Genomic DNA, 23,723 nt, shown 5'->3' with positions numbered 1-23,723 from the left:
ACTCATTTCGATGACTGCAAGTCAGACTTCACTTGGCTTAAATATATGAAGACATATCACGGTGGCGTGTAAAGGAGAGAGTTTGGACCAGAGAAACTAGTGGTCGATAGCATGAGCCACGGCCACCGAGTGAATCCGTTTGGTAAATTAATTATTACTGGACGTGCGGGATGTGACACTTTAAAGACTGCTTGTATGGTAAATTAATATACTATTCAAATTTTGATAGTGATAATCAGATATGTCAGTTTAATATTAAATATACACTTGACACTATTATGAGAACTATTTTGTGTACAAAAGAAATATAAAACATATCCCTATCGAAGGTGAAGTGGGATATATCAGGCAACGGGATAACGAACAATCAGCTGTTGAGGACGCTCAGGAAAGTACGTACTCGGCGCAGACTTTGCCGTCAATGGTGGAGGCGTTGGACAACAGGAAGGGTGGCGGTGTGATCTGGACATCAAACCGGGGTAGCACTGTGGGTAAAAAGGAAGGTCGCTTAGCATGGTGCGTGGATGAGTGAGTTGGGTTTAGTGCCGCTTTGAATAGTATTTCAGTTCCAGTAAACTACGGTTATAACGAACTCAAAGGGATCATTAATGTTAGTTCGTTATAACCGCAGTTCGTTATAAGCATATATGCAGCAAGTGGTCGGGACAAAAAAATAAGTTCGTTAGATGCGTCAATTCGTTATAAGCGTGTTCGTTATTAACGTAATTTACTGTATATCATGGAGTGTCTGCTTTAGTGCTCGAGCACGGCATGGTGCTGACTGATCGCTGTTGGTTGCTGGCTTGAAATGGTGAGCGTGGCGTCGACTGTATACCCTTTACTGTTTGATAGTCACAGAAGACGTGAGTTGAACGTCGATTTGAGTGAGTGAGTGAGTTGGGTTCAACGTCGCTTTCAACAGTGTTCCAGTTATATCAAGTATTGTCAGTTTAACGTGGGAGGAAAGCCCGACGTGATCAGGTCTCAGACGTTTACCACTTTGGTGAAACCCACGACTGTGGTGCTGACAGACTTAGGAACATAATCTGAGTGCATTTGGATTCGGACGCACAGTCATAGGTTTCTGGTGTGTCCAAGGGACGCAACTCTGCACAGCGTATAGCGGCGCCTTAGACGCCTGGGCCACCCGTACCCCCCATGTCGATTTTAACAGTATTTCAGTTATATAAGGGCGTGCCTTGGGGGGCTAAAGCCTGGTTCAAGATGTTTATCAGATCGAAGACCAATCTCCGTGTCTCAACAACACTTAACATTTCAACAAAATCCTAACACAATGCACTCCCCGTGCAAATCTCCCAAGTTATGAAATAGACTAAAATCTTCAAGAACTAAATTCTATTACATTCATTTTGAAAGGAAAAAGCATTCCTCCTCAAGCTACCGTTTTGGGGAATTGTTTTAAATAATGAAAGCGCTGGACAGGCTGGTTTTTTTTGAAAATATGGAGATGTTAAATTGTTCCGCTTCTCATTTTAGAGAAATAAATATGTGTCTTGAAACAGTGGGTGACAAAATATTGTGTCTGTACACATCCCGGAAACGTGGGTACCTTACCGTACTCTTGCACCTGGAAGGGCTGGGACGTGGTCTCACCGTCCAGGGTGACGTCGATAGTCCACTCCCCCAACGTGGGCTCTGCTGGCATGGGGTACTTGAAGCTGGTCACTCCTGAAAAACACGGGCGATGGGAACAATTAGGACAAAATATATGAACCTTGAGAGTTCCATCCGTGACCGCCTCATTTGAATCTTGGTGTTTAAATATCGTATTTCAATTCCAGTCCTGTAGCAAGTGCCCCCTGTGGCAAATTTAAACCGATTAAAAAAACCAGAGTGTTTTCCGTTTCAAAAAGTTCATTATCATGGCTGACAATATGGTGTGTGTGTGTGAGAGAGAGAGAGAGAGAGAGAGAGAGAGAGAGTGGGAGAGAGTGAGCGAGTGAGAGAGAGGGAGGGAGGGAGGGGGTGGGGAGAGAGAGGGAGAGAGAGAGGGAGGGGGGAGGGGGTGGGGAGAGAGAGAGGGAGGGAGGGGGTGGGGAGAGAGAGAGAGTGAGAGAGAGAGAGTGAGCGAGTGAGAGAGAGAGGGAGGGAGGAGGGGTGGGGAGAGAGAGAGGGAGGGAGGGGGTGGGGAGAGAGAGAGAGAGAGAGAGAGAGAGGGAGGGGGTGGAGAGAGAGAGAGAGGGAGGGAGGGGGTGGGGAGAGAGAGAGAGAGAGGGAGGGAGGGGGTGGGGAGGGAGAGAGAAAGAGAGAGAGAGAGGGAGGGAGGGGAGAGAGAGAGAGAGGGAGGGAGGGGGTGGGGAGGGAGAGAGAAAGAGAGAGAGAGGGAGGGAGGGGAGAGAGAGAGGGAGGGAGGGAGGGGGTGGGGGAGAGAGAGAGAGTTAGTGTGTGTGTGTGTGTGTATATACGTGTGAGAAAGTGAATGTGCATGTATTAGTGTGTATATACCTGTGAGAGAGTGAATGTGCATGTATTAGTGTGTATATACGTGTGAGAAAGTGAATGTGCATGTATTAGTGTGAGTATGCGTGTGAGAGAGTGAATGTGCATGTATTAGTGTGTATATACGTGTGAGAAAGTGAATGTGCATGTATTAGTGTGTATATACGTGTGAGAGAGTGAATGTGCATGTATTAGTGTATATACGTGTGAGAGAGTGAATGTGCATGCATTAGTGTGTGTATACGTGTGAGAGAGTGAATGTGCATGTATTAGTGTGTGTTTGAAAAAAATATATTATTCATTGTACAAACATACCAGAATATGTTGACATGCGTTACTGACCTTGACATTCAACATTCAGCCATTGTTTGACTCTTATGTCGTTGGGAGTTTTTATGAAGATGCTCTGAATCTAAACAGAAAGTAAATCACCCATTTGTAACACTTCATAACATAATAATGTGACGATATTAACAATGCTTTTTGTAAGGAGAGCTTAATTGTGAAAACGATAACGTTGTTGACATCACATGGAGTTGTTGTCAGCCATCGCAACCATGGCCAGAACACCGCCATCTCTCCGAGCTCATGTATTATACTGTCTCAGAAACCACGTCTATGAATACTGAACGTTAAAACATGTTTCACTTTTCTTAAATTGAATTGTGGATCCACAAGATTAATATACAACTGTATTGTATGAAACAACATGCAACTTTGTAAATGTGACTTAGTGCTACGGCTGCCTACCACGCCAGTCCTTGTCTTGAGATCCCTCGTTAGTGTTAGAACACGGAACTGCACTGAAAAAGAAATCAATAATTATAAAGAACATCCTGGAAAATGACATAACAAGAACCTAATTTTCCGTATCGTCGGGAGAAATTCCGTAATTAGAGGCGAAAATTATGTTTCATGCGTTCCTGATCAAATCCGTCTGACAGGGGCACATCATTTATCGCCCATTATCTAGTGCACTGTGTCATCGGGTGTGTTGCCGAGCGCTTCCTTATGTATTTTGTCGTTTGTCATATAGTTTGAATAGCACGATTTTGTGTGGCTGATTCACATAACCATCCATTTCAAAAACGTTGCACTGATAAACTTTACAGTGCATGTTTGACAGCAGCCTCTTTTACAAACACAGAAGCACACGTATAATCATGCGCTCAAGAACACGACACATAAATAGTTATATAAATGCCCAGACATACGCCCAGACACACGCAAATATACGTCCAGACACACACGCACATATACGTCCAGACAAACGTGCATATATACGCCAAGCATACGCACATATACGTCCAAACACAGACAAATATACGTCCAGACACACCCGCAGATATACGTCCAGACACACGCACAGATATACGACCAGACACATGCGCAGATTAACCTCCAAACACACGCCCAGATATACGTCCAGACACACGCGCTGATATACGCCCAGACACACACAATTCTACGTTCAGACACACACAAATATACGCCAAGACACACGCGCAGATATACTCCCAGACACAAGCGCAGATATACGTACAGACACACGCGTAGATATATGTCCAGACACAAGCGCAGATATACGTCCAGACACACGCAAATGTACGTCCAACACACGCGCAGATATATGTTCAGACAAACGCAGATATAAGGCCAGAAACACGCACATATACGTCAAGACACCCACAAAAATATGTCTAGACACACACACATATACGTCCAGACACACGCGCAGATAAACATCCAGACACACGCGCAGATTTACCTCAAGATACACGCACATGTATACTATACGCACAGACACACACACATATACGCACTGACGCACACACACATACGCACTGACACACACACATATACGCACTGACGCACACACATATACGCACTGACACACACACATATACGCACTGATACACACAAATATACGCACTGACACACACACATATACACACTGACACACACACATATACGCACTGATACACACACATATACCCACTGACACACACACATATACGCACTGACGCACACACATATACGCACTGACACACACACATATACGCAATGACGCACACACATATACGCACTGACACACACACATATACGCACTGATACACACACATATACGCACTGATACACACACATATACGCACTGACACACACACATATACGCACTGACGCAAACACATATACGCACTGACACACACACATATACGCACTGATACACACATATATACCCACTGACACACACACATATACGCACTGACGCACACACATATACGCACTGACACACACACATATACGCACTGACGCACACACATATACGCACTGACACACACACATATACGCACTGACGCACACATATATACGCACTGACACACACACATATACGCACTGATATACACACATATACGCACTGACACACACATATACGCACTGACGCACACACATATACGCACTGACACACACACATATACGCACTGACACACACACATATACGCACTGACGCACACACATATACACACTGACACACACACATATACGCACTGACGCACACACATATACGCACTGATACACACACATATACCCACTGACACACACACAATACGCACTGACACACACACATATACGCACTGATACACACACATATACGCACTGATACACACACATATATCACATATACGCACTGATACACACACATATACGCACTGACGCACACACATATACGCACTGATACACACACATATACCCACTGACACACACACAATACGCACTGACGCACACACATATACGCACTGATACACACACATATACGCACTGACACACACATATATCACATATACGCACTGATACACACACATATACGCACTGACACACACACACATATACGCACTGACGCACACACATATACGCACTGATACACACACATATACCCACTGACACACACACATATACGCACTGACGCACACACATATACGCACTGATACACACACATATACGCACTGATACACACACATATATCACATATACGCACTGACGCACACACATATACGCACTGACGCACACACATATACGCACTGACACACACACACACACACACACACACATCTACGCACTGACACACACACATATATATGCCAAGACTCACACGCATGAAGTGTATGCCAGGACACACACACATATACGCTGGAACACGCAAAACTAGCCACGCACACTCAGCTATACACCAAGCATAAAACCCGTTTAAGTCACACAACAATGTCCCAGACGTATGCAGACAAAGAAACCGAATGCTCTGTCGAAACCATTCATTCTGCCACCACCATCAGCCTCTTCAAATACAATACAGTAATTTGTTAAGAACACTTCCTAATTACCTAATGGAATCTGGTGATGACAACGTGAGCACCCCAATGGAAACCCGATAAAGTTCTAATATTTGAATATATAAAATCGCACACCGAACAACTTCTCTAATACGCGTCATCAGCTGCAGCTGAAACTGCAGAATTGCCGCAGCGGGTAATCTATAGCCCTCCGACCACCACCAGAGACGTGAAGGACCCGTGTTACTGATCACTTCATTTAGACAAGTGCTTTTAGATGTATGCTTGCCATACGGTGTGAGAAGTTTAGAACTCCACCGAGGCTTTTAACACGTAGATAGACAATCTGAATGATAGATAGAACGGTCAGGCCTCGCATCATCTGAAATGCGCGATGCGCGGAATAATGATCACGTACTGACGAGTTTCCGCACATGTTTTTGACTAATGCGGTGATTTATTGTAACATTTAACAATACATGGCATATCTGCGACCTATCTTCAATTCAAGAGGCCATACGTACAAGGGGATTGTCGCTTGCACCTGTTAATTTCATTTAACATGCCATGGGGCGGATGGTTGGTTATAGGCTACTGGGTAAAGCATTCTCTCATCACGTGGGACCGAGTTCGATTCCCATCGTAGAAACAACACGTGAAGATTGCGATTGATGTCCGCGGTCGTGGTGTAGCTATTGTATGGTCAATAGCAACGACAAACATCGCTAACATATAGCCACATAACACACTATCTGTCTGACTTATGTCTTCTTTTACCTCCAAGTCGACCACACTTAGAATGACAAGCATTAAATTCAGCACCCACACTGAACACATCACCAACTCGCCCTGTCTGTCACCTCTATTATTTGGATACAGTTATCAACGCCTTTAGAACTCCGGCATCGATTCAGGTCCATTAACCCCTGCTTGTATCGAGTAAGACTGAATTGGAATCGGATGAGCGTAACACGGACGGGCGACCACCTGATGCTATATCATGACGCCATCAAACAACAGTCCAGATTGTGTTCCTTGGGGTCTGAACGCCACAACACGCTCCAAGTGGTAAACGTCTTCAGTCTGTGTCAGTTTGGCCATTACTTTCACATTAACCTGATACGCTGTTATAAAAGTGAAACACTGAAGGCGAACTCACACACTTCGTCACAATTCCAGATCCGAATAGCCCTGCGCAGTAGGTGGCATGTGACTCACGGATGTCAAAAGTTGACACATGTCGGGCATTAATCTCAAAGAAAGGAATCGCTTGTGTCCTATCCCCAGGTGCCATTGCCAAGGTGTCAACTCTTCGCCAATGTAAAGGAATCAAGAATTCTAATTATTTGTTTTTTCGTCTTTTTTTTCATGTACAGCGTTCAGAGTTGTGGGGAGTAAGGCGTAAGGTAATAGTGTGCAGTCTGTGAAATCGATCAATGCTCTTTCTTCCGGAGGCCAATCACTCATGGTAATCATTGTGCCTGGAACAATTCATCTTACCACTCAGCTTTATTTCTTACAAGAACAGGAGAAATAAGGGAAATATGTGCTGACATGCAGTGTCGTGTCATTAGTAGATGCGGTTTTTTTTACGATAGTGGAACAATGTGTCATGTCATCATCATCATCATCATCGCCGTCGCCGTCATCAGTATAGTTATCAACATCATCATTATCGTCATCATTATCATCACCATCATCATCGTCATCTGCATAGTCATCACCATTTCCGTCATCATCATCATCATCATCATCATTATCATTATCATCATCAATACATGCAGGACTATAATGAGTGTTTTTATTGTTAATATCATTTTTATCAAGAACTATCACATAATATGCTGTCAAAAGTATTATATGATATATTTTAAGCCTTAAATTCATTATGTATGTACTATATGACATTTCATTGCTTGAGTACTTGACAAAGTGAGTATTTATGTTCATACGTAATTCACAGTAATATTCAACGATCGCGGTGTTGTAAAATATCTAATATCAATTCATCACTATTGGAACGACAGGGTTTTGCTCTCACTAATGGAATGCAGGCTGTGAGGCAAGAGATTACGAGCAGAGGTTAATGATTCCTCAAGCCAACTGATGACTTAGTTCTTCACTATTGAAACCTTCGTGCCAGCATTTCGAAAGTACAGGCACGTGTCCGCGAAACCGCTGCAGGCGACGTAACCCGCCTCGTCACGTACAAGCGTTGAAGCCTGTTTTTAGAGGGAGGAGAAATGAAGTTTTACATCGTGTTCAAGATTATTTCAACAAGCGTGTGTGTGTGTGTGTGTGTGTGTGTGTACTAGTCCCAGTAATAGTCACAGCCCACTGAGATACCATACCGCAGTTAAACACAGATAACCCACTAAGATTCATTACACAGACTCCGATCCGGCCATTTCTTGTTTTGTTCCCAAATACCGAATTTCAAGCCGGTTGACAACAACTAGCATCTGTTAACGTCTTTTGGTATGACGCAGTCAGGAGATCCCACCACCGACCTCCAGCCCTCCGGATATAATGAAAACATATTTTCATTTTTATTTCCCAACGGATATAGGACACTGTGTACTCCAGGACAGTTTGATCCTGTGTATGCATGAGCTTTTGATTCGAGTCGTGTTTCAGACAACGTGAGAGACAATATTTCAGAACTGTTTTTGAATACATGAAATCTTCAGGCAAAAGAGAGCAAAAGATTAAACAATAAACAATATTTTCACGCGACTAGCGCAGCACCAAATGCCACAACAATAAGTTGTGTCGAGCATTCCTATTATCGACATACGCAGCCTTACATAAGCTGCATAATCATCTGCCACGCTCCTCACATTTCATTCAACTGCATGCCCACAAGCCCCACGAAGGAAATTATTTTAAATTTATTTTTGAGATATTAAAAACACAAAAATAAAACAAATGTTTAGTAAACATGGTAACAGGGGACTCCGAAACAGTCATCCAAAACATCTTGAATTGTAAGACGTTTATTAAATTACAAATCACAAGCGTTTATTTAAATTTACAATTTTTCAAGCCGAAAAAACGCCTTTCAAGGAGCTCACATTTTCAAATCTGATTAAAAGTGATTCGGATGGAGGACATGGAATGGGGCAGAGCTGCAGTCTGTTGCGCTGCTCATAATGTTGTGACACTGTTGTGTTGCTATACATACTGATACACTGACTAGAATAGGACAGACGTCGTGCGATCCATATATTGATAACCTTAAACATAGACTTAATGTACCCCCAGACACATTAACGCCAATATCAGAATATACACTTAACCGAAATAGGACAACATGCTGTTCCCGCCAATAGTATTAACCATAGCAATATGCCGGCTCTGCCTCACGGCAAGAGCAGTGGTGATGACTCAAATATTCTTAACTTTTGTGGCATAAAAAATGTAAGAAATCGATTTATCTCCATAAACAAGACCGAATGACTTTATCTCAAAGACATTTGACAAAGCAATAATGCCAATTGTTATAAAATTCCGTATTTGGATATTCGTTTAATCATATTTGTGAGGGTGTTGTTGCACGTTGTGAATGCATCATCCTCAGCTCAGACACCAGTAATTATCAGAGACGTCGCCCCAGTGCAAGAATGCACACGGATGGTTATAAATGATTGGCAACCGAGGAGCTCACAACAACAAAGCATTACTGTAAACAGCAGAAGAGGTAGAGAGTTTGTTGGGTTCGTGTCGCGTCAAGCAATATCCCAGCCATATCACCTCTATTAACAGGCTACAAACGTCGTACCACACAGCAGCAGAGAATATAGTATGTCAATGAATAAAAGCGACAAAACCCACTGATAATCGTAAGAAATCTCTGCAAAAAGCAGAGTCTTTTGAGCATATCCTGCCCTGTCACAAACACATGCAAAGGTAAGACATGTGCTCACCAGTACAAACACGGGAACACAACGGGATGAAAACTCAAAATTGTTAATCTTATATAACATCAGTTTGGGAATTTCAGTATGTCGGCAGCATGTGTACCATAATCATTTTGAACGCTTTATATACGCCATGAATAATGCAACCCCGAGTCGTATGGCGCTTTGAAATCTTCGAAAGAGCATGCTAGATTGTACCTCAAACGTTGAGAACTGTAGACACCAAATGCTGGGTCTGCTGGAATATTGCCCTACATTAAGGAAAGTGGACTTCTGGAAAGTTGAAGTCATCCCTCTTGTCTTTTCGATACTTTGTTGTGACCGATATTTTATGCACAGATCTAAATGTGAAACAAATGAAGGTGTTCTTCACTGGGATCTATTGTTTCTGTTTCAGGTTGCTAAATCAGTGGAAGGAAATTGACTATTTGACCGTTATTGGAACTATACTATCGGGAAAAAGTAAATGGGCTTCATACAAATTTCAATAAATATAGCCAGGCAACACTCATGGTCGTCCACAAGACAACCATATTCGGTTGGTGCTTCTACGGAATCGATACCAAACTGGCACATTAACAGCTCGGGTAATCCCGCGTTGAGACCAAGCAGTGGCAGAACCATTTAGGGAACTCAACATCCGGCCCTGGCGCCCAGCAATACGCCCAATTTAGCTTAAAGCAGACAGCATCAGGGGTTCAGAAGGCAAGACGGGGACGGTATACTGTTCACAGATGAGCCCTGGACAGTTTTTATGGTCGTGCAAGGGCCAACAAGTGTCCAGGAGAACGTTTTAGGGACGCATGGTCAGTTCGGGTGGAAGTGTAATGGTATGAGGTGGAACCACAACTCATGGGAGAACGCAACTCATCACTGTTATTGGCACTTTGAATGGCGAACGCTCCCGAAACGACATTGTTTAACGTCATGTGGTTCCACTTGTACAAATGCATAATGCCCGGCTGTTTCTCCGGACCTCTTCCCCACAGAACATGTCTGGGATGAGATGGACCGACGCCTACTATAGGACCAGAACCATCCGGTAACGCCAGCTCAGTTGGGACAATCTTTGGTTGAAATTTGAAAAAAACACATCCCCCAGGCTGTTTTCAATCACCTTGTGTCTTCAATGCCCCGCCACTGCCTGACCTGTATTAACGCAAATGGTGGTCACACCCGATATTAACATTGTTAATTAATTTGTTATACCACCTTTCTTTCAGGGCGTGTCGCTCTGTTTCCTCAGCGAGCCTGGCCACCCGATCCCGTTAGTCGCCTCTTACAACAAGCATAGTCGCTTTTTACGACAAGCATGGGTTGCTGAAGACCTATTCTACCCCGGGTCTTCATGGGTTATGTACGGGGATCTAATATATCCATAAAAATTCCCCATAATGTATTATCGCGTTATAGCGATGCATTATATTGTTTCTCCTGGCAATACATTCGTCGACATAATCTTCCAAAACTTTAATATATTTGGAGAAACAAGGCCTTAACCCTTTTATACTCAGAACATGAACGTGTCTTTTTGATAATTGTGCAATCCAGATAAACATGGTATATATTTTCGTTTGCTATTCCACAGAATGAGCAGGTATTGTTGTCGAGTTTCATTTTTAACAATTCTCTTTAAGCGTAAATAATTTTGTGTTAGAATTTGAATTGAAGATTTAGTAATTTGGTATCATGTGTACTTTCTCTACATTGCAAAAACGTTTGTCTCCAAACTATGTCATTGTTTAGTTCTGTTTCTCATTTCTCGCACACTGCTGGTGAAACTACTGAAGTGATAAGATTATCATAGAACAATCGGAACCTTTACCCGATTTAAGCAGGTCACAGCAGGCACATTCAGTGTGTTTAGTGATAGAGTGTTAAGAACAATAGTCATGTGATTAGTACCTGTCTGTGATTTAGGAACATTAAGGGTCAACTGATTGTAACCTAGTAAAGTACCCTTAATATCATACCTATATTTAAGTTCGGTAAGTCCTCTTCTGATACCAGTGTTTGATTATGAAACCTGGGTATTTGAATTGATGATTAAACCACAGTGGTTGCGTAAGAAATCTATTTATGTTTTTATCGTTTAAGATATAGTTCTTTAATGCATTTTGACCAAGCATCCAGTGTGACTTTCCAAAAAGGATGTCAACAATATTTTTCCCAATATCAGCACCCAGAAAAAATAAAGGAAAAACCTTTAAAGGAAAGCCGCAAAGGTTATAGGAACGGTCTCGTCTTTGAGGAGTCAATAAAAGTTCTTCATTTATCATCTAAGTCCACCCTCTTCATATTTCCGTATTAGATTCGTTCTTTTAATCATATCCTTCTTAACATTCCATTAAATTTAAAAATACATCTTTTATCTCTTTACAAAATTCTTTAGGATCGTTTGGGAGAGATGTTGGTACATCAATTATTGTTGATAATAGTGTTTTAATAACAGTCATTTTGCCCATTAAAGTAATGAATCAAGAATCTAGGATACTTTTACAACATTTTTATGGGAAGAGATGATAGAACAAGAATTTGTCTGCAAACTGTACGGGCTAAGCAGAGAAAAGGAAACGTAAATAAGTTATGAATTTATATGGAAGATATTCATATTTCTAAAGACGATTAAAACATAAATAAGAAATGAATGGGGTTTAGAATACATTGTGGCTCCTTACAAATCATATTCTAGAGGTGCAGCAATTGTCTTTAATTATAATGTAGAATTTAAAATACATAGAGTACACAAAGGTGAGTATGGAAACTGTATCATCCGACACATTACAGTGAGGGGATATGACTGATACTGATACCGATAGTCCATTTCAGATAAACCTCATTTTTACGACGTATTGTTTGACGATAGTGATGATATTGAAAATTAATCGTTGGTGATATGTGGCGATTGGACTCTCGTACTACATTCTGCGGTAGACTTAGAAAACTATAGAAATATTAAAAACCCTCGAGCTAGAAAGGTCAGATGAATGTGAAACGTTTATTTTATGATGTTTGGTGAGATTTAAACCCTTATAAAAATATATTTACATGGTGTAGAAAAGAATCCGAGACTGCAACCCAGATTACATTTCTTGCTAGTTCCAAATCAACACTTAGTGCATCAATCGTACCAGGATATAAATCAGACCATTCGACCATTACATTATCATTTTCGAACGTTCTGGAAATTTAACACTTCATTATTACGAAACTATTAATATATTAAGTTAGTAACTAACCTGTTAGAAGAAACCAAAATAGAATATGCGGATCTAATTTATGACAATAGATGACCACATCCTAGCTTTAACTATTAAACATACGCTATTTCTATAAAGCTTTTTAATGAACGTAAGAGGAAAATCAATTTTATGGGCCACATACTTGTAAAATGAGAATAGTAGGAAAATTCAGCAGTTAGAAGATACATACTATTATTGAGTTAGAAGATAATATAAAAGAAAACTTCAAAAACACAAGTAAAGCAAGGCTAGCGGGCCTTTCAAAAAGCAAAGCCGAAATGGCAGATCTAAAAGGAGAGGCAATATGAATCCAAAGAAAAAATAGGATAAACTCATATAAAGAAGGTGAAAAACCAAGAAATTACATTTGTCACTTAGAAAATAGAAATTACATTATTAAACGTATTGACAGTATCATTAAGGAAAATGTTGAAGAATTTACTGATGGTCGCAAGATAATTAACAACTATATACATAAGCAAGTATATACAGCCACTGGCGACATAGACGAAGACAAAGGGTATTTTACAAAATATCGTTACCGCCCACATTAAGTAAAGATACTTCGGTTGAATTGGAGAAGGAATTAGAATTGAAGGAAACAGCACAAGTTTCATAATCTATACAAAAATGATATGATTCCTGGTCTAGATGGATATCAAGTGGATTTTTTAATTTTTCTGAAAAGACCTGAAAATATGGTTATTGAGATACATAAAAGATACTAATTCTACGACGATAACCACGAACAGAGGGGTTATTACGTGTATCCCGAAAAATAGACGCCCGCTGAATAGCTGGAGACCAATATCGTTATTAAATGCTTTGTAAAGATTATAAGTGCTTGCATAACAAATAGAATTCAGTTTAAATGTATTCATTTAAGATAATCAGACCGGATTTATTGCTGGTAGGTGTATGAGTGAAAATATTAGGCTATTGTATGATTTGTTTGAAACTAACAGGCAAACGAAGCCAGTTTTATAACCATTAATAGACTTTGTCAAAAACAGTCGATACAGTTTCAAAGCGTTTCATAATGTTTTTAGAAATATTTGGATTCGGCACAAATATTCAAAAATGGGTCAATATTCTTATTTCGACACCTGTCAACTTGTTTTGAAAACGAAAAGGACTGGAGACTTGGAGGTCCTCTTTGATCATATGTATTTGTATTTGTAGCTGAGATATCAGGTATTATGATAAGAACAAATGACAACATACATAGGATTATCTAAAGTGAAACCGAACATAAACTAGTAAAGTACGAAGTGAGTGAGTGAGTATGGTTTTACGCCGATTTTAGCAATATTCCAGCAATACTACGGCGGGGGACACCAGAAATGGGCTTCACACATTGTACCCATGTCGAGAATCGAACCCGGGTCTTCGGCGTGACGAGCGAACGCTTTAACCACTAGGCTACCCGACCGCCCTAAAGTACGAAGACGAAGCCATAAACACGTTATACAAATTTTACAAAATGTCTGGACTTCATATAAATATCGATAAAACTAAGGCAATATGGATAAGATCAATGACAGGAAGTCTGCAAAATAGCAATCAAAGATTAAAATTTAGACTGGCATAATCGAGATTTTGAAGTATTAGGAATTACACTAAATTTCCATTTAACAGACCTTTGGGTGGTACCAGAAAACGAATTGAAACAATCAAAAGAATTCTTTCAAATTGGAGAAAATGTTGTTCCTTACGTTTGTCGTGTGGGGTAGTGAGGTGTAAGGTGGAAAAATATAATAGTTTGACCGAGTTGAAGATGGTTTCTTTCTGCGATTGTAATAATTCAACCGAATTCGTATAGTTTCGAGAATTCACATGGCATGACGTCCACTCGTCTCGCTTACTTTCTGTGAATATAGAGAAAGTCCTTAGTCGGTTGAAGTACGGCTTGTGGTTAATGTTTGAGACGGGGATATTGCTAGACACGCCAATGTTTCTCTCATTGGAATCCAGCACAATAGAGGACTATCTTCATGTTTTAATGTCAAGCCAAAAATCGATAGTACTAATGTGTGGTTTTAGTAGATTTCTTCCTCAGTTAACATACTGGCCTTATATGTGGCGTTACTTCAAATGCCGCTCATTCATTATAATGGTTATGCTATTAGAGGCCCTGTCAGTGGGACAAGTACACACTATTCATATAGGGCAGCCAGACTCGAGATGACAGCTGCCTGGGACGGAATAGGTTTATTCCAATTTCTGTTTGTGCACTCTAAACATGACATCGCCCACTGACTCAACCCACTCCGAAAGACATCCTACAGGTTCATCTTATCTTTTGGTCTGTGTTGACCCCTATTGATAGCAGACTGTTCACGCTATTTCCGCGTTCTGCGTAACATTCATAACTCTTGGAACACAATTCGGATTAGACGGTGTTGGTATGGAAAATGAAACTGTGGTCTGTTTCTGAAATTTGAAATATTGGGCGACATTTAAGTGAACTCTTTTTTTGTCTGAACATGTTGCTCACGTTTGAAGAATAAATTCCTTGTTTCCAAATTCAAGAACATGCGGTCTCATTGCTGATTTTGTTTCCAGTTTGACCAATCGTTTCAAAGCAATAGCAAGACTTGTAGAGCCTAGCAGATGCTGTGGATAAGATATTCTAACTGTTTGTAGACCAATCCATCAGCAGAAGTTGCTGGAGTCGATCTCTCAACGACTTTGAGCAGAGTCTTGTTCGTACTTTGTGATGTCCCAGTGATTGTTGAAAGAGAGACAATAAACCTTCCAAATCATTTGTATTGTTTGGCCTTTGTCCTTTCTTGTGACCACGTCGGCGTAAACATGTAAACATGCGTGAAAAAGACTCAATACATCGACGTTGGCGGGTGGTCGGTGAGAAAGACTGCCACCGTTTTATATTTTGCCATTACATCCACATGCAGTCGACCCTATAGGATGAGAAAACCATTGAACTCGAACTGTCGTGTACAGCAATGTCATTGAACTCGAACTGTCGTGTACAGCAATGTCATTGAACTCGAACTGTCGTGTACAGCAATGTCATTGAACTCGAACTGTCGTGTACAGCAATGTCATTGAACTCGACTGTCGTGTACAGCAATGTCATTGAACTCGACTGTCGTGTACAGCAATGTCATTGAACTCGACTGTCGTGTACAGCAATGTCATTGAACTCGAACTGTCGTGTACAGCAATGTCATTGAACTCGACTGTCGTGTACAGCAATGTCATTGAACTCGACTGTCGTGTACAGCAATGTCATTGAACTCGACTGTCGTGTACAGCAATGTCATTGAACTCGACTGTCGTGTACAGCAATGTCATTGAACTCGACTGTCGTGTACAGCAATGTCATTGAACTCGACTGTCGTGTACAGCAATGTCATTGAACTCGAACTGTCGTGTACAGCAATGTCATTGAACTCGACTGTCGTGTACAGCAATGTCATTGAACTCGAACTGTCGTGTACAGCAATGTCATTGAACTCGACTGTCGTGTACAGCAATGTCATTGAACTCGACTGTCGTGTACAGCAATGTCATTGAACTCGACTGTCGTGTACAGCAATGTCATTGAACTCGAACTGTCGTGTACAGCAATGTCATTGAACTCGAACTGTCGTGTACAGCAATGTCATTGAACTCGAACTGTCGTGTACAGCAATGTCATTGCTGTACACGACAGTCGAGTTCAATGGTTTTCTCATCCTATAGGGTGGACTGCATTTTAGGATATCAGATGGATGGTATATGTTCATGCAAATGATTGAATGATTTCCAGAATTCAAATGTTGTTAGACACAATTGAAAATATTTCTCTTGATACCTGATTAATGATGGATGATTCGTGTCGATAATTTCTGTTGTATCTCTCCCAAATACATCAGTCGAATAAAAGGTACAGTCAATGCCAAAGATGGCGTTTTTAGTATGACTTGACTTCCAACGACCCTGAACAGTATGTTTCAGCTGTACAATTAGAACTGAATTCAGGATCATGCCGTTATCTAAATTGGACAAATTTTGCAATTGTTTTCGCCACATGAAGAAATACCGTACAGAAGTAAGTTTCAAAGAAAAATATCCTTTTATATATAATTTTTGGTGATGTCAGTATAGGAATCGTTTTCTTTGACATGTTTATTGCTTCATGCTGAAGGTTGGTTGTGTTCATGATAGCTGGAAGGGCAACACGAGGAATGCAATATACACCATATGTTGCAGTAGTCCCGTCTTCACAATAGCGGAAGCAATACAGTTTCTTTCTGGTACTAAGATCAAGGTCAACGTCTTTCTATCTAGGAGTCAATGTACGTTCGGGTTTAGTGTTTCTCCCTCATTTAAACAGTGTCATCACTAACCCAAAGTTCTCTCAATAGGAAGTCATTACTCACACGGTCACGCCATTTCACTGACAGAGGGCAATTTGAAGCCGGATCAATAGCGTCAAGTAATGGCTGCCATTCCTGTCACCAGCAGTGACGAGAAGTGTCCAGTCAATGTCATACGAAGTTAAACGTGAAGACCATTGGCTTATGATCCCTGGTCGAACATGTGTCACAACATGGAACCTCTTTATCCATAGAAACCTCTAGGACTATCACACCAATCATGGGTCGCCAAGCGGTGACGAAATGTTGATCAGTGTGCAATATTCCAGCTAAATCACGACAGCTTGAGGATTAGCGAACATAGTGGCTTATAACATGATCAACGATCCGTGCCGAGTGGGTACGATGTTATATTTGCCAACTCCGAAATTGTGACCGCCCAATCAACATTGTAGTCGGTTCTCACAATAAGAATGGGTGCTGTCTGTTTACTTTGCTGTCCTTGAATCTCCACGAGGTACTGGGGATCTGTACTGCCCTTGAATCTCCACGGGAAGACAACACAGGGCGCTGGTGGCTGGTGTTCCGGAATCCCCACGACGTACAAGGGATCGTTGTTGTCCCGGAATCCCTACGACGTACAAAGGATCGTTGCTGTCCCGGAATCCCCACGACGTACAAGAGATCGTTGATGTCCCTGAATCCCTACGACGTACAAGGGATCGTTGTTGTCCCGGAATCCCCACGACGTACAAGGGGTCGTCGCTGTATCCCCACGACGTACAAGAGATCGTTGTTGTCCCTGAATCCCCACGACGTACAAGGGATCGTTGTTGTCCCGGAATCCCCACGACGTACAAAGGATCGTTGCTGTCCCTGAATCCCCACGACGTACAAGAGATCGTTGATGTCCCTGAATCCCTACGACGTACAAGGGATCGTTGTTGTCCCGGAATCCCCACGACGTACAAGGGGTCGTCGCTGTATCCCCACGACGTACAAGAGATCGTTGTTGTCCCTGAATCCCCACGACGTACAAGGGATCGTTCTTGTCCCTGAATCCCCACGAGGTACAAGGGGTCGTCGCTGTATCCCAACGACGTACAAGGGATCGTTGTTGTCCCGGAATCCCCACGACGTACAACGGATCGTTGCTGTCCCTGAATCCCCAAGGGGTTTTGGGGCGAACTCTGCACGAAAATTCAAACGAGAAAAAGACAGGAAAAAGGTGCTGGCTCCCTATGTTTCCCAAGAATCCTCGCGGGGAGACAGGCATGAAATGAATGTGGTTCACGCTGCCCTTAAATCCCCTTGGCCATAGGGCGCTGGTGATCTATGCTGTCTCTGAACCCCTTGAGCCAATGGCGCTGATGATCTATGCTGTCCCCGACTCCCCTTGGGCACAGGATGCTAGTGACATATGCTGTCTCAGAATCTCTATGGGCTCACGGAGCTACAGAATATGTCTATCAAATGCTAAATTCACATAACACTTCGTCTTCAGCTTTCCATATTAATGTTTGAATGTCAGCATGTCTGCCAAATCTATTGCTATTTCCCAGAGGTAGGCCACGTATAAAGGTCAGCGTCTAACCAAAAGGATATGTTGTAAAATGTGACTAATTACAGACCAAGTGAACGCCTTGCTCCCTCTGCTAATAATGGTTACAGATTTTAATTTTAACTATTGATGAACGATTTTCCTCCCTTTTTAAAGCTATCAGTAATCCCTATTAGGCAGTTTAGACGGCAAGGCGCCTAGTGAGATGGAAAATAATTGTAAAAAAATACTTCATTATCAATTCATGTAGTTGTATTTTCCCCTGTAGTTATCCAAGTTTCAATTACTATCGATGTCTTTTTTAAGGGCGGGTGTGAAGCATTTGTGTTACTCTTGTAAATGAATTCTTGTAGGAAACTGATAAAGGTATTTCCATGACAGGTAAATATTACAAAGATTCCTTACATTAGCAGTCTCCCTCAAGGATTACGAGTTGCTGTTGCTGAGGTACGTATATCTGAACTGGGGATCAGGCTCCATGACGCTGTGGATCGTTGTTCATAATATCAGTCACTAGTTTATCTGATTCGGACTCGATATTTAGATGTCGCCATCATATACTAGTAGCTGGAATATTGCTTAGTGTGGACTATCGTGGTTTCATTGCGTTGTTATACACGCCTGCCATAGTCGATGGGGTTTTTTCTTTTAAGGGCTATTGTTTGACCCGGAACCGACCAGAAGCGTTTCAGTAATGACTCTAGTAGAGTTACAATTTTGGAGTTTCGAACGTGAAGCACAAAAAAAGTGTCAACGATTGTTATCACTACGTCTTGCTTAATGACCCTGTTGAAACCCTTTAAGTAGTCCATGTTTGAGAGTCGGCTCAACTTAGTTGGTTAGTTGAGTTGAAATGGGGCTTAACGTGTGTCTCTGCTTCTACTAGTCCGGACTTTTGCTGATTTTAGCCCACTGAAATACCATGCCGCATTTTAACATGAATACCCCACTCAAACACAGTATGCTGACTCCGAGACGGCCTGTCCTTAATGCCGAGCGCCAAACAGGGTAACAACAAGTGTCATCTTTTAACGTCTTTTGGTATGACGCGGCCGGGGTCGAACCCCGAACCTTCTGCTCTTCGGGCTGACGCTCTACCATTAGACCAAGTTCGGATAAACTGAGAATCTGATGTGTGCAACGTTTGAATGGCTGATGGTGTTGTTGTCAGCGCCACGGCGTGGTTCGTTGCTAGCGTTATCAACCACTGGTGTGCCTGGTCCCTTTCCTCCATTGCAAAGATGACTTCATACAACTATATAATGCTCTAAAATGACTGCGTTAAATATAATCTACTCACGGACTTTAATAATCAAACAACGAGCAAGACTTAGTGCTCACCCAATGACCATGACGCTGGATCTGTGTTGCAGCTGTGTTGAGAGTTGAAGTTGACTTCTCTCAGTTAAACTCATCTTCCCGAGGCAAGGAAGTTAACTGACTGCAAAAGTCCAGTTTTCATCCTTGTCGAGCTAGGCTTGAATTTCTGGGTTCGATCGTAGCGCCAGCTGTGGCTATTACGAGTTATGTCCCTTCTATGTCCCTCCTATTGACCAATCAGATTCCACCACTCACCTCACTTGCATTTGCTTCAAACAAATGGCAGTGAAGGTGATCTGATCGATAATCAAGATCATTATTGTAACAAAACGGTTCTTACTTCGCGAAGTGCATCAAATCGCATGAGGACCTTCATTAAAAACATGAAAAGATTTGGAAAATATCTGTTGACACTAAGTTTATGGTGCATATGTTTCGCAACTCGGCACAGCAGTTTACGAACCGGATGTTGATTTTGATTGGACAATGCATCGACTCGCTAGTCCAGCCAAAATATCTTCAAAATTCCAACCTAGTTCGGCAAGGATGGAAACTGGACTTTTATAGTTAACTCCCTTACCTCGGGAAGATGAGTATTGATAGAATACATGTTTATCGCTTAAACAGATGGCTCTACTCGATGATTATGAATCCCTTAAATGTCGCTGAGTAGTATGTGGGTTTTCTCTTACCTCTCTGGCCAGGTTTGTAGATAGGTTTATCCGTCTGAACCAGGGTGATGATATTCTCTGTCTTCACCTCAACCTCTGTCGTTCCTGTCGCCTCAATGGTGGATGTGTCGTTACGGAGAACAACGTCGTATTCACCCGTCTGGGTAGGAACATTGAACTTCAGACACTGACTATAAGCTGGAAAAGAGATTGTGACGATATGGTCAATCAAAACTGGCAAAGGAAACTTACCTCCTATGAGTGAGTGAGTATGGTGTAACGCCGCTTTTAGCAATATTTCAGCAACACCGTGGCGAGGACACGAGAAATAGGCTTCACACATTGTACCCAGTTGGGAAATCGAACCCAGGCCTCGACGCAAAGAGCATGTCCTGAATAATATGCACAATCACTCAGTCATGTGCATTACATGGCAACATGTCAAACCATTGATGATTTACTTAAAAGGATTGGCGTGTCACGTCGTAAATAAAAATATTTGTTGTGGAACTATAGCTTCTCACCAAAGGCTCCCGAAAATGATTTGAATTTAAAGAATAATAACAGAGAATATTTCTATACGAATTCAATGAAAAAAGAAAAATTACCCAAAGAGATTCATAAAAAGGTGGAAGCAAACACGATAGAATTCCAAATGAGCTCACTAATGATTACATTCCAACTCAACTACTGACATTGTGATATTTTACTGCATGATTGCATTATGACACAATATTGATCGTTGGATTCTCTCAGTAATCGCCCTGGGAAAATGTCATCTTTGTAAACACCGCCCCAACAATGCTGAAGCCATTCCAACAAGAAAATGTACTCACATTCTGAGATCTCATATTCAAAGTCATGTTCTTCTTGTGTTTCCTTGTGTGTCAGGCGCAGCGTGAAGGCAAAGGCGGGGTCATCAACGTCGTGCAACGTCACACAAAACGTCTCCTCTCCCCCAGCCCTAAGTGTACGTGGTAACGTCAGGATGTAGCCCCTGGGGGAACGAAAGGGTTAATCACTACTTGCACTAAATAATGGGATGAACAGGAATGCTTTATAGGTAGCAGATAGTTGACTTCAGTCTTTTTCTGCATTGCTAAAAATATTTTTTTTCTTTTATAAATGATTATCGTGCTACGACCCAACGTCATTTGTCTGAATATTAGAATTGCACTACAAAGCATCACGTTAACTCACAATATGAATTATACTGTACAATACAATATCACGAGACATGAACATCAAATACATGAGTTGGGGTTTATTAAACGCTGCAGAATGGGAATTGCAGGATATCATTGTATTATCCTACTGTGAATTGCAATGCGTCGTGATGGGCTCGCAATACGATGACACATATCTCGAAAGTTAACTGCTGACATATTTCTGGAATGTGTAACAATACATGATTTCTCATACTGAGAATGTCATATGACCTAGACGGTGGGCATAAGAGCTGACAATGCCACTGGACAATGTTGAATCTCATGACCATCAGTTATTTGCTATGCGTTGCTTTATCAAAAATAGATTAAATTCAAAGTGTGATAACAATTGGGTTTGTAGTCTCCTTATGTTGAGACACAGGAAATCCAGTAGTCTTATGGATTTAATATTCTGTGAGGAGTTGCGACGCTACAATACTGTTCAAATCATGTAAAGAAGATACAGTCAGTCACACCTTCAGATGGTTGGTACATCAAACAGCCATATCGGGGATGTTTGTTGCATTATCGGAGAACTGTGTTCACGCACACCACCAACAGTTCAAAGTAACCTTCAACCATGTCTCTTTTAGTTTTACTGGATCATAAATGTTTTTTTACAGATTCTTTTCTGTACTCTTTATGAACTGTTTTGTTCTCGAAACCATTCCAGAGTTCAGACAACAGTTTTCTTTGTGGTTTCTTGTAGATACATTAGTTAACCCCAAAGCGTTTCACACCTAAAGAAATTACAGTTTGCATTGTCAGACAAAACACTCTTAAACATAAATGTTTGGGCTAAATCCACACAGAATTGGCGGCAGCTAAAAAAACATGACATGAAGGATGAAACCTGTATCAACACAAGCTACAAGAGTAAATATTGTTAAACGTTTTAACGCGAAGATGAAGTTTAGAGAAGCAAGGTTGACGCCGCGAAAGCTTCTTCTGATGGCCATGTGTTGTGAGGAGTGATGACTACGCCGTATACACACTGCCACGATCGATACATGAACACTCAGACCAAAGACAGATAAATGTCAACCATTTAGCGGCTAATTTTCATGTGATATCCTCATGTTATTAGGTGTGCTATGGTTGGTCTTGACACGATTATAATGTCATGAGAAAAGTGTGACAATCCTGTGGGAATGCATGGCGCAGGCCGTGAATCAATGGAGGACAAATCCAAAGTACATGTAGTAGAGGAACACAGAACATTGCTGAATTTCAAACACGCTACAGTCATTATATTTATTGTTTTGTTTGATTTGTTTGTCGCTTAATGCCGTATTCAACAATATTACAGCTATATGACGGTGGTCTGTAAATAATCGAGTCTGGACCAGACGATCCAGGGATTGATATCATGAGCATTGATCCATGCAATTTGGATACGGTGACATGCACCAACCATGTCAGCTCTCCTGACCAACTGTGGTTTGCTGAAGACCTATTCAAACCCGTATCTCCACGGGTCTATTATATTTATTGATATACACAAAGCATCATAAGGTCTCGATATTTCAGTGTAACATACATCATCCAAACTCACTCATTCCTGTTTGAGACGAAGTGACTGCTGACGCTGGGACATTGATGCCCACCCTACGCATATCAGTGAAAGTTGACGGCTCATTTAAAAATGAGGAAGGAATGTGTCTGTTGGATTCTAACAATATATTCGGTT

General features: G+C 41.5%; 1 protein-coding gene across 2 annotated transcripts in view; it reads right to left on the bottom strand.

Annotated features, from left to right (window-relative positions):
- LOC139452244 (alpha-2-macroglobulin-like protein 1) overlaps window positions 1-23,723 on the bottom strand; it is an 80,611-nt gene that overhangs the window by 35,026 nt on the left and 21,862 nt on the right. For both annotated transcript variants that reach the window (XM_071233679.1, XM_071233762.1), the window contains exons 2-7: window positions 21,662-21,822; window positions 20,847-21,023; window positions 3,211-3,263; window positions 2,803-2,872; window positions 1,576-1,689; window positions 401-485 (exon numbers count right to left, since the gene is read on the bottom strand). In XM_071233679.1, coding sequence (XP_071089780.1) covers window positions 401-485; window positions 1,576-1,689; window positions 2,803-2,872; window positions 3,211-3,263; window positions 20,847-21,023; window positions 21,662-21,822 — 660 coding nt within the window. The remainder of the gene's footprint in view (window positions 1-400; window positions 486-1,575; window positions 1,690-2,802; window positions 2,873-3,210; window positions 3,264-20,846; window positions 21,024-21,661; window positions 21,823-23,723) is intronic.

The sequence above is a fragment of the Haliotis cracherodii genome, unplaced genomic scaffold (assembly GCF_022045235.1).
Source record: "Haliotis cracherodii isolate W230 unplaced genomic scaffold, xgHalCrac1.p SCAF_1, whole genome shotgun sequence".
NCBI lineage: Eukaryota > Metazoa > Mollusca > Gastropoda > Lepetellida > Haliotidae > Haliotis > Haliotis cracherodii.
The sequence above is the reverse complement of the archived record's forward strand: the minus strand, read 5'-3'. Positions and strand labels throughout refer to the sequence as shown.